This window comes from Crocodylus porosus, unplaced genomic scaffold (genome assembly GCF_001723895.1).
Source record: "Crocodylus porosus isolate Cpor-Errol unplaced genomic scaffold, CroPor_comp1, whole genome shotgun sequence".
Taxonomy (NCBI): domain Eukaryota; kingdom Metazoa; phylum Chordata; order Crocodylia; family Crocodylidae; genus Crocodylus; species Crocodylus porosus.
The window spans coordinates 129,191,388-129,206,514 of NW_017728931.1; the positions used below are offsets into that span (position 1 = coordinate 129,191,388).

General features: G+C 40.6%; 1 protein-coding gene across 1 annotated transcript in view; it reads right to left on the reverse strand.

The window, feature by feature from the left end:
• PCLO (piccolo presynaptic cytomatrix protein) overlaps nt 1–15,127 on the reverse strand; it is a 540,799-nt gene that overhangs the window by 276,805 nt on the left and 248,867 nt on the right. Inside the window, exons 5-6 of the mRNA XM_019543973.1 lie at nt 10,014–15,126; nt 7,634–9,639 (exon numbers count right to left, since the gene is read on the reverse strand). Coding sequence (XP_019399518.1) covers nt 7,634–9,639; nt 10,014–15,126 — 7,119 coding nt within the window. The remainder of the gene's footprint in view (nt 1–7,633; nt 9,640–10,013; nt 15,127) is intronic.

The following is a 15,127-nucleotide window of genomic DNA, read 5'->3' on the forward strand; positions in this document are numbered from 1 at the left end:
GTGTGAGAGATCCTAGGATACTGGAGGACTTCAACTTGGGCAGCACATCTGTGGGGAGTGGTGCCACATCTGCGTGGAGTGGCCATACCTAAATGAAATAGGAGCTTGGTAGTGTGGATCAGAGATAACTTTGCCCTGGAGTGGTGCAACTTTGAGCTACATAACGAGTGCTTAAAACCACTAAGGTGTTAATGTGCAGACAATCCAGGACCGGCAAAAATTACTGTGTAACAAGGTCCAAGAGACTGGCAGTGCATAGGGGGTGCTCGCGGGTACACAGTCACCCCCTGAGATTGGTGGTGAACCTCCTGATATTGGCCACTGCTGCTGGTGGTGCCTGTGGACAGTCACCACTCGCCACCCCCCACCGCCGACACCACCGGCAGCGGTAGGATACAACCCTGCAGCCCTTCTACAATATGGAGGATAACATTTTAAGCACTGCATTGTCTCTAACAATAGGAAGTGTCAGGTGACTTTCACTGTAAACAACACTATGTGAACTTCCTATAATGAAGAGAAAAAGAGCTATTATATCACAGAGATAAAGAAGAAATCATGTATACCACTAAGGCAAATACCATCAGCCTGATTTTATGATCAGAATACCAACTGACAACAGTTTGTATTTTTCTCTATTTCATGATTAATGTATATATTTACCAGCTTTAGCTATTAATAGATTGTATATATAGACAAACACCTTCAAAGCTGACTGTCTAAAAGTGGGTACTTATCTTACTTAAGCAATTTTGGATTATGAGGTAATTATGTACATTCCTTAATGTAAATTGAAGTAGCTAAGTTTAGGTATTCAAGTTTGAAAATGAATAATAAAATGCTGAGTCTACTGTTTCCAGTCCTTTAAACTATAAACAGTGTTAAGGAAGCTGAGAAAAACCATGTTTTCCTGTTTTACTACAGCAGTAGGTAGACTCTTCTGACTTGGACCTGATTAAGAACAGAGATGGTCTTTTGGGGTTAGCCTGGTATCATTATATCTTTCGCTGCAGTATATAGCTTTAAATCTAATTCCTACCATAAATGCAGTGATGTCAGCATTTTGTATCAGTTGGGAAATTGCAGAAAAACCTGTGTTAAGACTTCTCTTAATAAACAGGCTGAGGGATTTTGTTCACAATGTTGAAGCTTAAATATGCAATTTTGACTCTAAAGCTGACAAGCTGTTGACAGATGTGTTTTTGTATTTATTTCACTAACACAAAGGTTTCTGCTAGGGTTTTATGAACTGTGGATAGTGCATGACAGGACATGCACAAGGGCTGAACAGTTCTGATCTTTAGACCTTTCTAAGTTGCTTCAGTTAAACTGACCAGACATTGTAAACTCAAAGGAAAAGAAAGACAACTTTCAACACACACGGGCAACTCCATGGGTACTGTAGTAGCTTTGTCTGACTTAAATCTGTGACCTATTACTATACAATTCCCTTTTTATTAGATTAATGCACCTGCAACTCCATTTTTGTTGGGTGGACAATACTTAGCATCCTTTCTACGTTCTGATATGTATTCCAAATGCTTTCATGCAATCAATTCTTGCAGCTTCTCTCTCTGTGGAGCCCTACATTATATTGCTGTTTTGTATTCTTTTATTGAGGACAACACTTTGTGAGCTATAATGGCTCAAAGTGCATTGACTAGAAAACAGGAAGATTAAATATCTTCTCAGTGTACTAGAGTTGCTTGTAAAAGAAAAAAAAGAAAGGCATCTCTTGCATTAACCTAAATCACCTGAAAGGAGTTCATCAGTATTGCACAAAAAGACTCTGATCCCCACCAGGCTTGTTTGGGTAAAGGGACCACTATTCTCACTGCAGTAGACTATGACAACATAAAAAATGACTGCTATTGTAAACACATAAATAAGTAATGTAAACATTTATATCTTCTGATGACAAGATGAAACGTGGGCTTACTGCAAGTGAGATTACCTGAGACGTTAGGGTGCCTGTAGACATCTGGGGATGCTGCTCTAACGCACTGTAATTACAGCGCATCAGAGAGACTTGATTAATCAAGCCTGCTGGAGCATGTTAAATCAGCGCACTCTAGCAGCCTCCACATCTTGTGTATTCTCCATGCCCAAGCTTCAAAATAGTACCGAGGGCGCTTTAACTAAAGCTTATTGAACAAGCTGCTCTAATTAAAGTGCCCAAACCCCCAGAACATGTATAAAGACTCCCCCAGTTACTACAGTGACAGTGGAATGGAGCACTTAAATAAATTCCTACAAAAGGCACACTAAAATACATAAAATAATAAATAAATTCTCTATCATAAAACACTCAAATGCCTTATTAATATTTAAATATGTTAGATATATTTTTCCTAGGCTCAGCAGGAAATTCCAAGACATGAAAAAGGTAATCCCCAGGAAAAGGCAAAATACATCCTTGGAAATGCCCAGTCAACTCCCAGATTTCTGGGCCATGTGGTACAGCATTTAGTACTAACTACTAAGTATCAGATCAGGTGAAAATTTTGAAAAAGGGAAATCTACTTGTGTCTAAAGATGTACAACCACATTTACACATGAAAAACTAATTAATGCATGTATAAATGGGAACTCTGTACTCAAGCAAATAGACACAAGTTTACATATTTATTCTGTTAAAATGAATATAAGCATGTGCCTATCAATTCGCAGTAGAAGCAGGCCTCCATATTTTAAAGAATGAAATGCTATTTATTTCCTTCTACATGCAGTAAAACAACCATAAAAATAGACCATCTGAGAAATACAACAATAGCAACATACTATAGTTGAGTATTTAAATTACTGCAATGCCACTCACTTCTTGTGCCTGCAAGGCACAAATGAGTCCAACTGCCAAGTATATTATTTCAAGGAAAATGGGAGGTTTGAATCAGGTGCTCTTCTTATATTGGTTTTATGTTGGAACTACTTGGCAAAATTCTATGGCTTCTATTTCGCAGTAAGTCAATGTAAATAATAATACTGGTCCTTTCTGGTTTAAAAAAAAACAATGACTGAGAAACTATCTGTAAGTCCCCATCTTCAACATCTTTCTTCCAACAGAGAGTAAGATAATGGTAGGATGGGAAAACAGGTGAAGTGCATTGTGTTCCAGATAACACCAGCTTGCATACTGTCTCTTGGGATTCTGTATTAAAGTGTCTTGGATTATACCCAGGACTGGTTCTAAGGTTTGGGTGAGATTCAGAAAGCCATGACTGTTAGAAAGAGATATGTAAAAATGATGCGACTGTGCAGAAGAGTAGATTCACCTTCAGTGGGTACATCTACACATGTGCTTTAATGCGCAGCAGCCTATTTTACTACGCATTAAAGCATCATGTAAAAACCGTGCGATTACGCTAATGCACAGTAAAAATAGGCTACTGCACATTGTGTCACATAAAAATTGTGCACATTCATTACTCCACATTAAGGCAGCCTAATCAGTGTTGTTTAGTATCTCACATTTAAGGTACTAAATTTAATGTGCATTTGGAAAATCATCTTAATTCATGGGTAGATACACTCAGTTAGGTGTGAGGTCTTAGGGTCTTAAAGCCCAGTATAGAAGCAAGCAACGGGGCAGCTAGAACTATTCTTGCCTATGTGAGTGAGGTGGCCATTAGGGTTGCCACAAAGATTGTGTAACAGAAAATGTGCAACAGCTCCTGGAAGTGGTTTGTGTTCACACGGAGGCTGCTTAAGAAGCACATGAAAGGCATTGGGGAAATTATAATTCAAGTACTACAGTTTAAAAGCTATAGGGCCTCATTGAGAGAGCATGTTTTAATTCATAATGAAATGTGATTTCTTTCTTCACTCTCAAGGACAAAAAGAGCTTTGAGGGCCCAAGATTGGAAACTGCTGCCTTCAAGATCTAGTAACTGTAACAGTTTTCTTCCCAGCAGGAACAACCACAATTTGCAAAAATCAATTTACTATTAAGAAAGGTGCTTTCTGTTCAGGTTAGGCAGCAGAAGGTAAACTGCAATAAAATGGAACTGATAGAGAGACAATTTTTGCTTGTTTCATTTTTACCGTTAAAAGTTTTTGCAGAGGTACAGTCTGTTCCAATTACTTAGTCTGAAATCACAGTATACGAAGAGACATTCCTGCTATAACAGATATTAAAGAAAGCTCCCTATATACCTGGACAAAGACCAGACACACATGCAGCTTTTAGATTTCAATGAAATATCACATCTAATTTTTCATGTTGTGTTTTTGCTTTAACTGTTTGCTCCCGTTTCCATAGTGAACCCATTTGTATCAGACCAAATTTTGTTCTACACAAAAATTCACCCTTTGCCTGAAGTTTTGGTTTTAATTCTCCTGTTTGAAACAAGGTCATCCTCCATCTTTAGCATTTCTCATACAACACAGTGCTAGGAGTCCTCATAATGGCAAGATCCCATTGTGAGAGGTAGTGTACAAACACAACAAGAAAAGATGGCCCCAGGTCCAAAGACCTTCTGCTGCAAGCAGAGTATATCAGCTTTCGTGTTTATTATGAGGATAAACTAAAAGCTAATGTGGTACTTACAGCCAAACACAGCAACCCCTGTGATACATGGGCAAAACAGGACACAAATCAACAGTTAAGAAACAAAATCACTTACACCTCATTAACTGTGTAATTATGTGTATGTTAAATTTGCAGGGGGGACCTTTGAGTATGAAAAATAATGGCATTTTTTAGCTCAATGACAAGATCATGGTACAACAGAGAAAATAATAATTCCCCCTCAGCTATGCTTTCCAAGTTCTTACAGCCTCAAGGCCAAATTCTCAGCTGTAATAAATCAACATAACTCTACTGGAGGTTTTATTGTTCTTGAAGCAAACTCTGCCTAATGTACACTTATGTCCCATAACAGACTGGTCTTTCCCACCTCCCCAGCACCTCTTGACTCAGAACTGTGCAGGGGATCCCTGTCCAATGACAGCACTGTAAGAATGCAGTGTTTTCTGTCCCATCCCCAGCCACGTGGACCCGAGGAAAGAAAATGAAACTGATGCAGATGGTGCAGAAGATACTATTATACTGCTTTCTGCAGGTTTCACTTTGGACAGTCTCTCATCTGTACCGATTGGCTGTTTGTTCCAGACCTTCCAATTTCCTTTCTTCCTTCGCATTTCCACCTACCTAACCCTCATGAATATATCCCAACTCAAAGGATTTCCTAGCAAAAAGAAATACAAAATGCGGTGTAAGTACTTGTTAACCACTATTATATTGCTCGCTCTCCTCGTATGTTATATCTTTTCCTTCAACCTATGTCAGTCTTCTTTAGTTCGATTAAAAGATCTGAGGACATTAACTGGCTACTACAGAGTCTCTCTCAGCTTGACCTTAGGTGATAGAGTAATACATTAAAAAAAGTTATAAAGAACCAGATACAAATCATTAGTTTTCGTGCCTCTGTCCCTGTTTGTGTTTTTCCAAACTCTACTATTCAGTCTTTTCAGGAAAAATCCATTATTTTAGTTATATATATTAGCTTCCACCTGGCTCTTGTCACTTCTGACAGGAACCAAAGACAGATAAATTTTAATTTTCAAAAATTTTGGGGGCCCCATGGGACAGACAGAATGGCCTCACAGGCAGGATCTAGACTGCAGGCCATATTTTGCCCACCCCTTGTGTAAATGATTGATCAATTATTCTCCATGATTGTGGGCAGGACAAGTAGAAATTAGTTTTGTTTGCTGCAAAAATGATTTCCATTAGATATTAAGAAAAACAAGGGAGTTAAACATTGGAACCATCTATGTAAGGGTCTTGCAAAATCTTTTTTTGCAATGACTTCAAGAACAGGGACTGGGTACAAAAGTTCAGTAAGCCTGAGGCAGACAGAATTGATTTAAATTACATCGTTTAGAGTGTTAGTGAAGAGAATCCACATTTGCCCTTTGGCAGCTGGGGGGCAAATCTTTTTGATCACTTATACTGGTACAAGTGTAATGTCTGTACCTGGCCAGGCGGAACAAATATCTACCAGGGATAGTTTAGGAACATTTTATCTTACCTTACTGAAAGGAGCTGGACTAGATGAACCTCTTCTAGCCCTCTTCTAGACTATTTATGTCTAGAGTCTATTGTCATAATAGAAGAAATAATTGTCCCTGAGTTAATGAACACTATACCGATCAAAGGGGAGGAAGAGCCATTCTCCTCAGTACAACACAGCAGCAACACAACACCCACATGTGCAAAAAAAATCATCTGCCAGTTTTGGGCTAGATGAATTTGGTTATAGTTTAATTAAAAGAGAGGACTGACTACAGAGCAGTGCAAAGTTGCCCAGTTCCATTAGCATCTCTCCCTTGAGGTGTCAAGCCATCCTATGTGAGGAATGCGACTCGCTGTTTCTATTTCTGGTGCTATATCAAGAGATGACAAAATTACAGAGCAGGAGACAGGGTGATGTCATCAGCACATCGTTTTCCTTCCCCTTTTCCAGTGGTTTTTTCCCAAGTAAGGAGAGTAGAGACAGAAGTGTAATCTGTGGATCTACTCAGGAGCCACAAGCAACCTGAGGGTTGAAGAGTTGGTGTGGATGGTTTCAAGGTAAAAAACAAACAAACAAACAACAACCATCAGACAAGAGGGAAGAATTCTCATTAGTCCACTTAAACTGCACCATAGCACTTGCCCAAATCTAACTAAATGAAAAAAAAATCCCCACCCAAAAACAAAAAACACCTCCCAGAAAGCCAAATGAAACTACAGTGAGGACCCCCACTGACATATTACAACAAAACAGCAGAGTGTGAATGGACAAAGGGAAAGAACAAACGCAAATGGGGCTGTGGTGAAGGCAGTGACTGATGAGTGTTAGCCAATGAAATGACTCACAGCCGAGCTGGCTTGTTTACCAGAGAATGCTGTAGAATTGGAAAACTTAAATCTTGGCCGTGCAATGTCATTCAGAAGTCAAGTTTATCCAAAATTACAACACAGAACATTAGATGTAGATGACTCCTGCCTAATTCTCCTTACCTATGAGGAGAATTAGACATAAGACCTTGAGGATAAGAAGAAATAAATCAAGCATGAAATGAGGGAGGTGTATATATAGAACTGAGACTTTCAGAAAGACACCCAGCATCCACTGTCCAGTGGGACAAAAGGGCAGTTCAATCAATGAGAAATAAATCTGGAATTAACAGTACTTTGGAGAGGAATATATATTTGATACTTTAGTGTTAAGGCATTTCGGGTTATAGTATAGGAGGTGTGTGAAGAAATAAAAAAGTTCCTTATTTAGATTGAAGATAAATTTAGTTCTCTGAAGAAAAGATAGTACCCATCGCATCAGCAATTAATTCCCATGCAAAACTGCAAGCACCTTCCTAGTTTTAGCTAAAAACAGTCCGTGTTTTATCTCACTAGTACAGTAATTTATTTTCTAAAGGGAGCACTAAAACAATTAATGAATGAAGTAATAGATCATGCATCTGCTATCAGGCATGGGACCATCCGTGGCACTTATTCAGCCTGGTACGTAAACAGTTTATATGCAGAAAGTCTAATGAACATGGTATCCCTTGTGCTGCACAGAAAGCCAACTGCACACTTTCACATGAAAAAAAGAGATATATCTAGGTAGAAAAAAACAATACTTACCATGAAACCCTCAGTGTATTGAAACTGAGCTCTGGAAGTGTCTTCTGCTGTGGGACTTAGGGGCTTAGGATCAGATAGTGAACGTTGCATCATCTTTGCTGACTTTGGGCTGGGTGGAGGAACGTTGGCAATATCAGCATGCAGTATCTTCTGAGAGCTGATGTCATCAGTGATGGGTTTTTCATAGGATACAAAGGCTGACTCTATAACTTTGCTTGGTGAAACTGGTGAAATGGGTGAATAAAGAACTTTGGGAGACTTGGGAGGGGAAGGGACTACCTGCAGTGTAGAGTCTGCACGCAAGTGAGATGAGTAGCCTATTTCTAGTGGTGTTGGGCGCTTTTTGTCCTTCTGAGGAGATGTGGTTGTCAAGTACTGGGGACTTTGTGTATCTGAATCCGTTTCTGTTTGACACCCCAAACTTTCTCCTGTATATGTCTTTTCTGGGGCTGAAATGTGTTTTATGATTTCAACCTTAGCATCCAATCTGGCTCTTATTGAAGGGGTTCGTATTGTCCCTACAGGTTCTGTTTGTACCGAGATCTCTGCCACTGTCTGAACTGCAATGCTAGACACTTTGGAAAATGGCTTACTTTTGTCTACCTCAGGGGTGCCCTCGTTATATTTCCCCACACGAGCCTTCCTTCTTGATCTGCTAGAAAGATCCCATTCTTCTTGATCTTCATCATCTGTCTGAACACTTGTATCAACACTCTTTTTTGTCCTCCTCCTCCTGTTTGTGTAGCCCCGGTCTGCACCATCTTCATCATCAGTTTGTACTCCACTGTCCATGATCTTTTTAAAACACCTGGGATCTTCTTCTAGGGTCTCATCAAGCTCATCATACTGACCACGTAACTTTGGCATGGAGCTCCTCTTCTTCAGTTGTTTCTCCTCTCTTGCATCAATATCCTTTAGAGACATTTCTGAAACAGAGCTTAGCATACCAGGCCTAGATATATATTGGGCAATGCCATCTGATTGAACTGCGTACCATGTCTGACTTTGTGGAATTTCAATGCCCAGCGCAGCTGAAGCTGTTGTGGTTGTGTCATCGCTAGTCCAAAACTGGCCATTTTCTGTAGCAGCATATTGTCCTTCCAGAAGGACTTGATCTGTGGTTGTTTGTGGGGAGACATTTCCAGAAGGGTCATAATTATATTGATATATCTGGCGAATCTTTTGCTCTTCCAGCTGCTGGTGAAGCTGTTGCTGAAGTTGCTGAATTTGCTCAAGCTGTAACTGCTGTTGAGCTAATGTCTCCTGTCTCATCATGAACTGGGCTTGCCGCTCCTCCTCTTGTTGGAATAAGAGATGGTGCTTCATGGATTGCAATTCCTCCAGCTTCTTTTGCACCATAAACTTTTCTTGTTCTCTAAACCTTTGAATTTCCTGACGCTCCCACTCTAATTCCTCTGCAAAGCGCTGCTGCTTAAGTTTCTCCAGCTCAAGAAGTTCACGCTCCAAGTCAAGCTGCTGCTGTTTATCTTCTTCAGGGGCAACGAGAAGTGCAACTTCATCTTCAATGACTTCTGTAAAACCTTCTGAAGCAGTAGTTAAAGTAGGCATCAGGCTGGTTGTCTCGGTAGTAATAGTTTCTATAGCGAGAGGTTGCAACCCTGTGTCAATATCAATGCCAACAATTGCACTGTCTTTTTCAGCTGCCACTGTTGTCAAGAAACTGTATGATCGTGGAAGTGGTTGATTCTGTTGCAAGGATGATAGTGAGGACACTGAGTCAATTGTTTGGAGAGCAGATAAATCTCTGATGGTTGTACTGAAAATAGAACCAGGCTGTGTAGTTATGGCAAATGTGGATGGTATTGGAGTTGCAACCGAGGAATAAACAACACCATTTGATGATCTTAAAACACTTCCAACACCATACAGGGAAGGTACCATTCTTGCTTGGGAATACTGTGGTGCACTAATCCCGATGCCAGAAATCACTTGTCGAGTCTCTGGATAAGGACCAGTGGTCTTGCTTGAGTAATCCATAACCTCACCTGAAATTATAGGGCACAGTTATAGTCCAGTCCCCCAAAATAATGCTGCTTTGTGGATTCTGAAAGCCATCCCATCTTGCTGAATTAAGTGGGGAGGGGGAATGGCATGCAAATCTTCAGGTTACTGAACTACTTTAGATGTGAAGAAAACAGCATTTCTGAACATGCAGGCACATGCAGGCACCTCTGTGCAAAACACATATGTAAAATGAAGAAACGAAATAAATGTGTAATCCAGAATAATTTGTCACATTGTCCAACAGAAAACATAACAACAGAAGGAGGGGAAAAATTAAAAAAAAATCATCCTGAAATGAGGTGAGGAACACCATAATTATATTTCAAAGAAAGATCTGCTGCTGTGTCATACTGACCTGTAGTTACTCTTCCAGAAGTTAGATCTACTGCTGCATCTGTTGCCCCAACTAGATAATCAAAGCTATTCTTGCTCTTATATGCAAAAAGTCCAGCTTCTGATAAATTAGTATCAGACATGGATGGTTTCATACCCCCAAATGCTCTGTAACTATATGACCCCAAGCGATCATACTGATAATGGTCATCTCTGTAACCAAATCGATCTTCAGGCAGTGTGGTTGGAGGCTGTTGTGCCGTACAGCTCCTGCCAAATGGTAATTTATAAACCATATCACAACAAACCGCTCTTCTCCCTGCAGTCAGGTCAACAGGTTTTTCATCATCTTCTATTACTGTGGTGATAACCCCTGACATAGCTTCATCTGCTGTCACCATTGTTCTGTGGGATTTTGTGGTGCTAAGATCAACTGCTCCATCCTCCATTGGCTCCTGAGAAGCAGAGACATCAGTCCAACCATTTGTCACACCAACAGGAGGGACAGTGACAGGCTTTGTTGTAGCCCATGTCACTGCATGTGTTGAAGTACCTAAAGATAAGTTTATTGGCACTTCATCTCTACCTACAGAGAATGCCTGGCTGCCTGTTACTCTGTGTGCAGGCTCAAAATACTTTGAAGTTGTCAGCTGCAATGGTGTTGTCATTCCATGTCCCAGGTCCACAAGGCTTTCTGTACTGGCAGTGTAGCTTACAGTAGCTGTACAAGTCATTATAGTTACTGTTTCAGTGACTAGAGCTAGAGAAGGTTCTGCAGTTGATGCAGTGCTAAGATTTATGATAGCTGGCTGGACAGCACTTACTGGCCGCCCAGCTACATCACTTGCTATTGCTTGCCTTCTCACATCCATGGAAACAGCAGACAGATCCATACAGCTGTTTGTCATTTCAATATCCATCTTTGTTAAAGTTCGAAGGTCAATAACATCACCAAATGGATGGAACCTTCCATTCTCTCTATACCTGGTTTGCTCTACCATGTGCATTGGCTCTGGAGGTATAGTAATAGAGACGCTGCCTAATCCAACACTCGGCACTGAGCCTTTAACCACAGAAACGGTGGTCTTGGTAACTGCTGTTGTTATTAATTCTGTTACTGAACTAGGGGCGGTTTCAAAAGTTGACTGTGCTGTAACAGGAAAAGTTTGCAAAGCACCAGAATCATACATGTTCTGATCTGCCATAGTTTGAAGTTCTATAGCTTTTATGGATGGAATAAGTTGAGGCCTCACAGTCTGGGGAACCTGGTCTTTAGAAGGTGAGCCTAAAGGCCAGCTGGTGACAGCCTGGCTAGTTACGGACTCTGTAGGAGTTCCAGGTTCAGATGGCAACGTGATAACTACATAGGTTTCTTGTAAGGATTTGGTCAACCTTGGTGAAGACTTGTTAGAGTGAGGAGATAAAGGGGATGTAGGGGATGTCAACTTGCACTCAGCTGAAGAAACCAAATTCAAAGTCATACTAGTGGTTAATGACAAGCCTATTGATTTTGGCTGTGTTTCTGCTGGCTTATGAACTACTATTGGGAGAGGAGGAACTGCTGGCTTAGGAGCAATTGGAGGCTTAGTTACCTCAACAGATCTATGACTGAATACAAGCCCTGCTGGAATTGAAGATGGCTTGGGAGGCACAGGAGGTGGTGTAGGGGTATATATTTTTGTAGTAGGTATGACATGGTTCTTTAACAAACCCATGGCCTCTACAGTTGCACCACTAGTCACAGAAGGCAGAACTATTGGAGCTGTTGTCCCTGGCGATTTAACCTGTGTCTTCTTTTTGGGATAAATAGTTGGTTTGGGCGGAGTAGGTGGAGGCAATGGTGGAGGAGGGGGAGGGGGAGGGGGAGGAGGAGGATGGAGAGGTGGTGGCAATGGTTGTTCAGAAGAATCTAAAGAAGAGCTTCTGAAAAGTGAGATACTTTGTGAGTAACATATTTTGGATGTCACAGGGGGAGCTGAGGAAGTCACAGATGGTAATGCAGAAACAGCGCTGATCTTAGTTACAACACTAGTAGTGGATACAGGTGTGGTTGGTGCTGGCTGTGTTACTGGAATTGATGTTATACATATAGGTGGTTGGTCAGATGCAGCATCAGCCATGTTAATCCTTGTCATGTCCATACCCACTCCTTTGGGCACATCTTCATAAAGTACTTTAGTAATAGCAGCCTTCTCTATGCTCTTAATTTCCCTAGCTCTTTCTTTCTCTGGTATGGATAAATCAAGGGTGGTGGAGTCAGAAGTGTATTGCTTCAGTTTTATATCTGTAATTGTCACTGCAGAAGGTGCAGCTGTAGGCAAGGAAATTACAACATGATCCACAACATGACCTGCACGTACCACTGGCTTTTGAGGGGGTACATCAATAGGTTCATAAGGTGTGGTTGTTTCAGCATACTCTTTTGTGGAGCTGATGGGCACTTGAGATATTGAGCTGATCCCTTCAGAATCTGCTAATTTACTAAAAGCTTCCATTGTATCTATATAACCTATGGCTGTCCTGTCTATTCCAGGGATGGGTGATGAGCTATCAGTGGTACAAACTGAAGATGTAGATGATGTTAGAGAAGCTGTATCAGAAGGCAAAACAGATGTAGCACTTTCTGAAGCCTCAGAATATGTTAATATGGAAGTTTCATGAGATATTATTTCTTGAATTTCTCTGGCATAATCTGTTAGGTATTCATCTTCTATATCTTCTACTGTAAAGTGCTGGGTTATCTTAACATCTGGAATAGAAAGTACTGTGCTGCTGACTGAAGACATGTCTGAAACTGATGAAGGAGTGCTTAATGTTAATGAGGCACCATCTACCGTATTTCTTTCTGTAGATCCCATTGTATCTGATCCAGGAATTAAATCTGATGTTGGCTGAGTTGGACTGGAGCCTGGGGTCAGCTGCATTCCTTGTCGCTTCATAAGCTCTTCATACGCTGCTTCTGCATCTAACAACTGCTTTTCCTCAGTGGCAGAAGTTACCACACTGTCCAGGACAATTATTTCATGACTTTCTGGAATGATGTAAGAACTAGATACAATGTCCTCCTGTGGCAGAATTGAATGCAAAGTCTCTACACTATAATAGTCTTTCTGTAGATCCTTAATTTTCTGCATAGGCTCTTCATAAATCTGATCAGAAGATCTTATTTTTCTCTCCCTCCCTCTCTGTTGTATAAATTCATTACTCTCATCTTGTCTCGTTATGAGATTAGCATCAATAGCTCCATTATATGTGTCCTCTACTAAAGATTCATAAATATAATCTTCTATTAGCATGCCACCATATAAAGATTCTTTTTCAAACACTTCGTCTTTTTCATTTGTACTTTGAAATGATTTGGATTTATGGGATTTGTGCATCATTTCTTCATACATCTCTTCAGCACTTCTTAATGTTTGATTGTTTTCTTCTTTTAAAAGCCTAACTGGTTGTTCTTCTGTTGGAGAGTATAAAGAGACAGCTGTGGGTAACTTATACACTTTTTGCACTTCTATTATTTTTTCTGGGCTGATTTCAAATCCTTCAGGATCTGATTCAATACTTGGTGAATATTCTGAACAGGAAGATCGGTGCAGCTCTTCCATTTCTGCTGCCTGTCGTAACTCTTCTGTCGGAGATGCATCCTCAATGGGAGAAAGATTACTTGGTGGAGTCTTTGGACGCTCCCTTCTTCTCTGAGCTCTTAATTCGTCCTTGTCTTTCTTAGATTTTTTGCTTGAACTCTTTCTTTGCTGCTGTTCTAATTCACGCTGTTTTTCTTGTTCCTTTAACAGCTCTTCCTCTTCTCTTAGCTCTTCTTCTTCTGAAGAGTCTTCAATAGTTGGAAGGAGAGGGCCATGTGACCTATGTCTGGCTTTGCGCTGCTGTTTGCTTTCTCCTCCCATTTTTTTATGACTGGGACTGCTGTCACTGTCCTCATCGAGAGAAGACACTGATGTGGGAGAGGTACCTGGAGTGAAGCTGGAGGCATGCAGACTAGAAGACCCTTCTCCCCTCGATCTATCTTCTGGTGAATCTGTAAGACTCTCCATCTCTAGTTCTGGCTCTTCAAAATACAAAATACCTTTCTGTTGTTCGGATGCGTCAGAATATTTGTTTGTTATTGTGCTATTCAGTTCTATTGTTTTGAAACGGCGTAAGCCACCACCTCCACTTCCACCAGTTAAAGCAAGCTCTTCACTGTCCTGACTTTTGCTTTCCCTGTATTTTGGTTCTGGGCTTTCATCAAAAGTCTCGTCATCGTCATCATGCCATGAATGACGTCTTCCGGGATCCTCATCATAGCTTGCGCTACTTTTCCTAGTTAGCCTTTTGTGTTTTCCTGCTGTCCCTTTAACTTTGCCTTTCACTTCTTCTTTCTTTTGGCTTTCGTTACCACTGATTTCTTTGAGCTGATTCCTAATAAATTCTTCATCTTCAGAACCTGAGGCATCCTCATCAGCACTCATCTCTATAATCTGTTTTCGAATAAAGTCTTCCTCATCGCCTGATCCTTGACTGTCTTCTTGTTTGTACTCATCACTGCTTGAAGAGCCAACACTCGTTTGTCTTTTTCTCCTTGGGACAGGTGAGTTTTCACTTTCACTGCTATCTTCTACAGAATCATAGCGTTGCCTTCTTGTTGATGCATTATCTATTGCATCTACCTTTTCTCCTTTCTGCAAAGGTATACTTTGTTTGCCATCTTCTTCAATGGCTTCTTCATCTTCTTCTTGAATGTCTGCTAGGTCTTCCTCATCAGAACTGTAAGATTCTGGTGTGATTGGCAAAGGCTTTGTTTTATATTGATCCTTTGTCTGTTCACCATATAGCTCATAAAGGTCTTCTGTTTTTCCAGATTTTTCCTCAGAAAGTGTACTTGCCTGGGCTTCCAAAATGGACAGGACAGTACTTTCCAATTTGGCCAGATCGGAGGGGCTTGGAGGACTTTCTTGTGGAAAAGAATCTTTTTTAGAAGGTTCTTTGAGTAGATCCTTTTCATCACTGGGGATAAGACTTGGAATTTCACCAAGTGAACTTGATATCCCATCAGAAGAATACCCGGTATCACTCAGACCTTGCGGACTTTTCTGTTGCTGAGAACTGGATGTTTCTGATTTGTCATCCTCCTTTTCC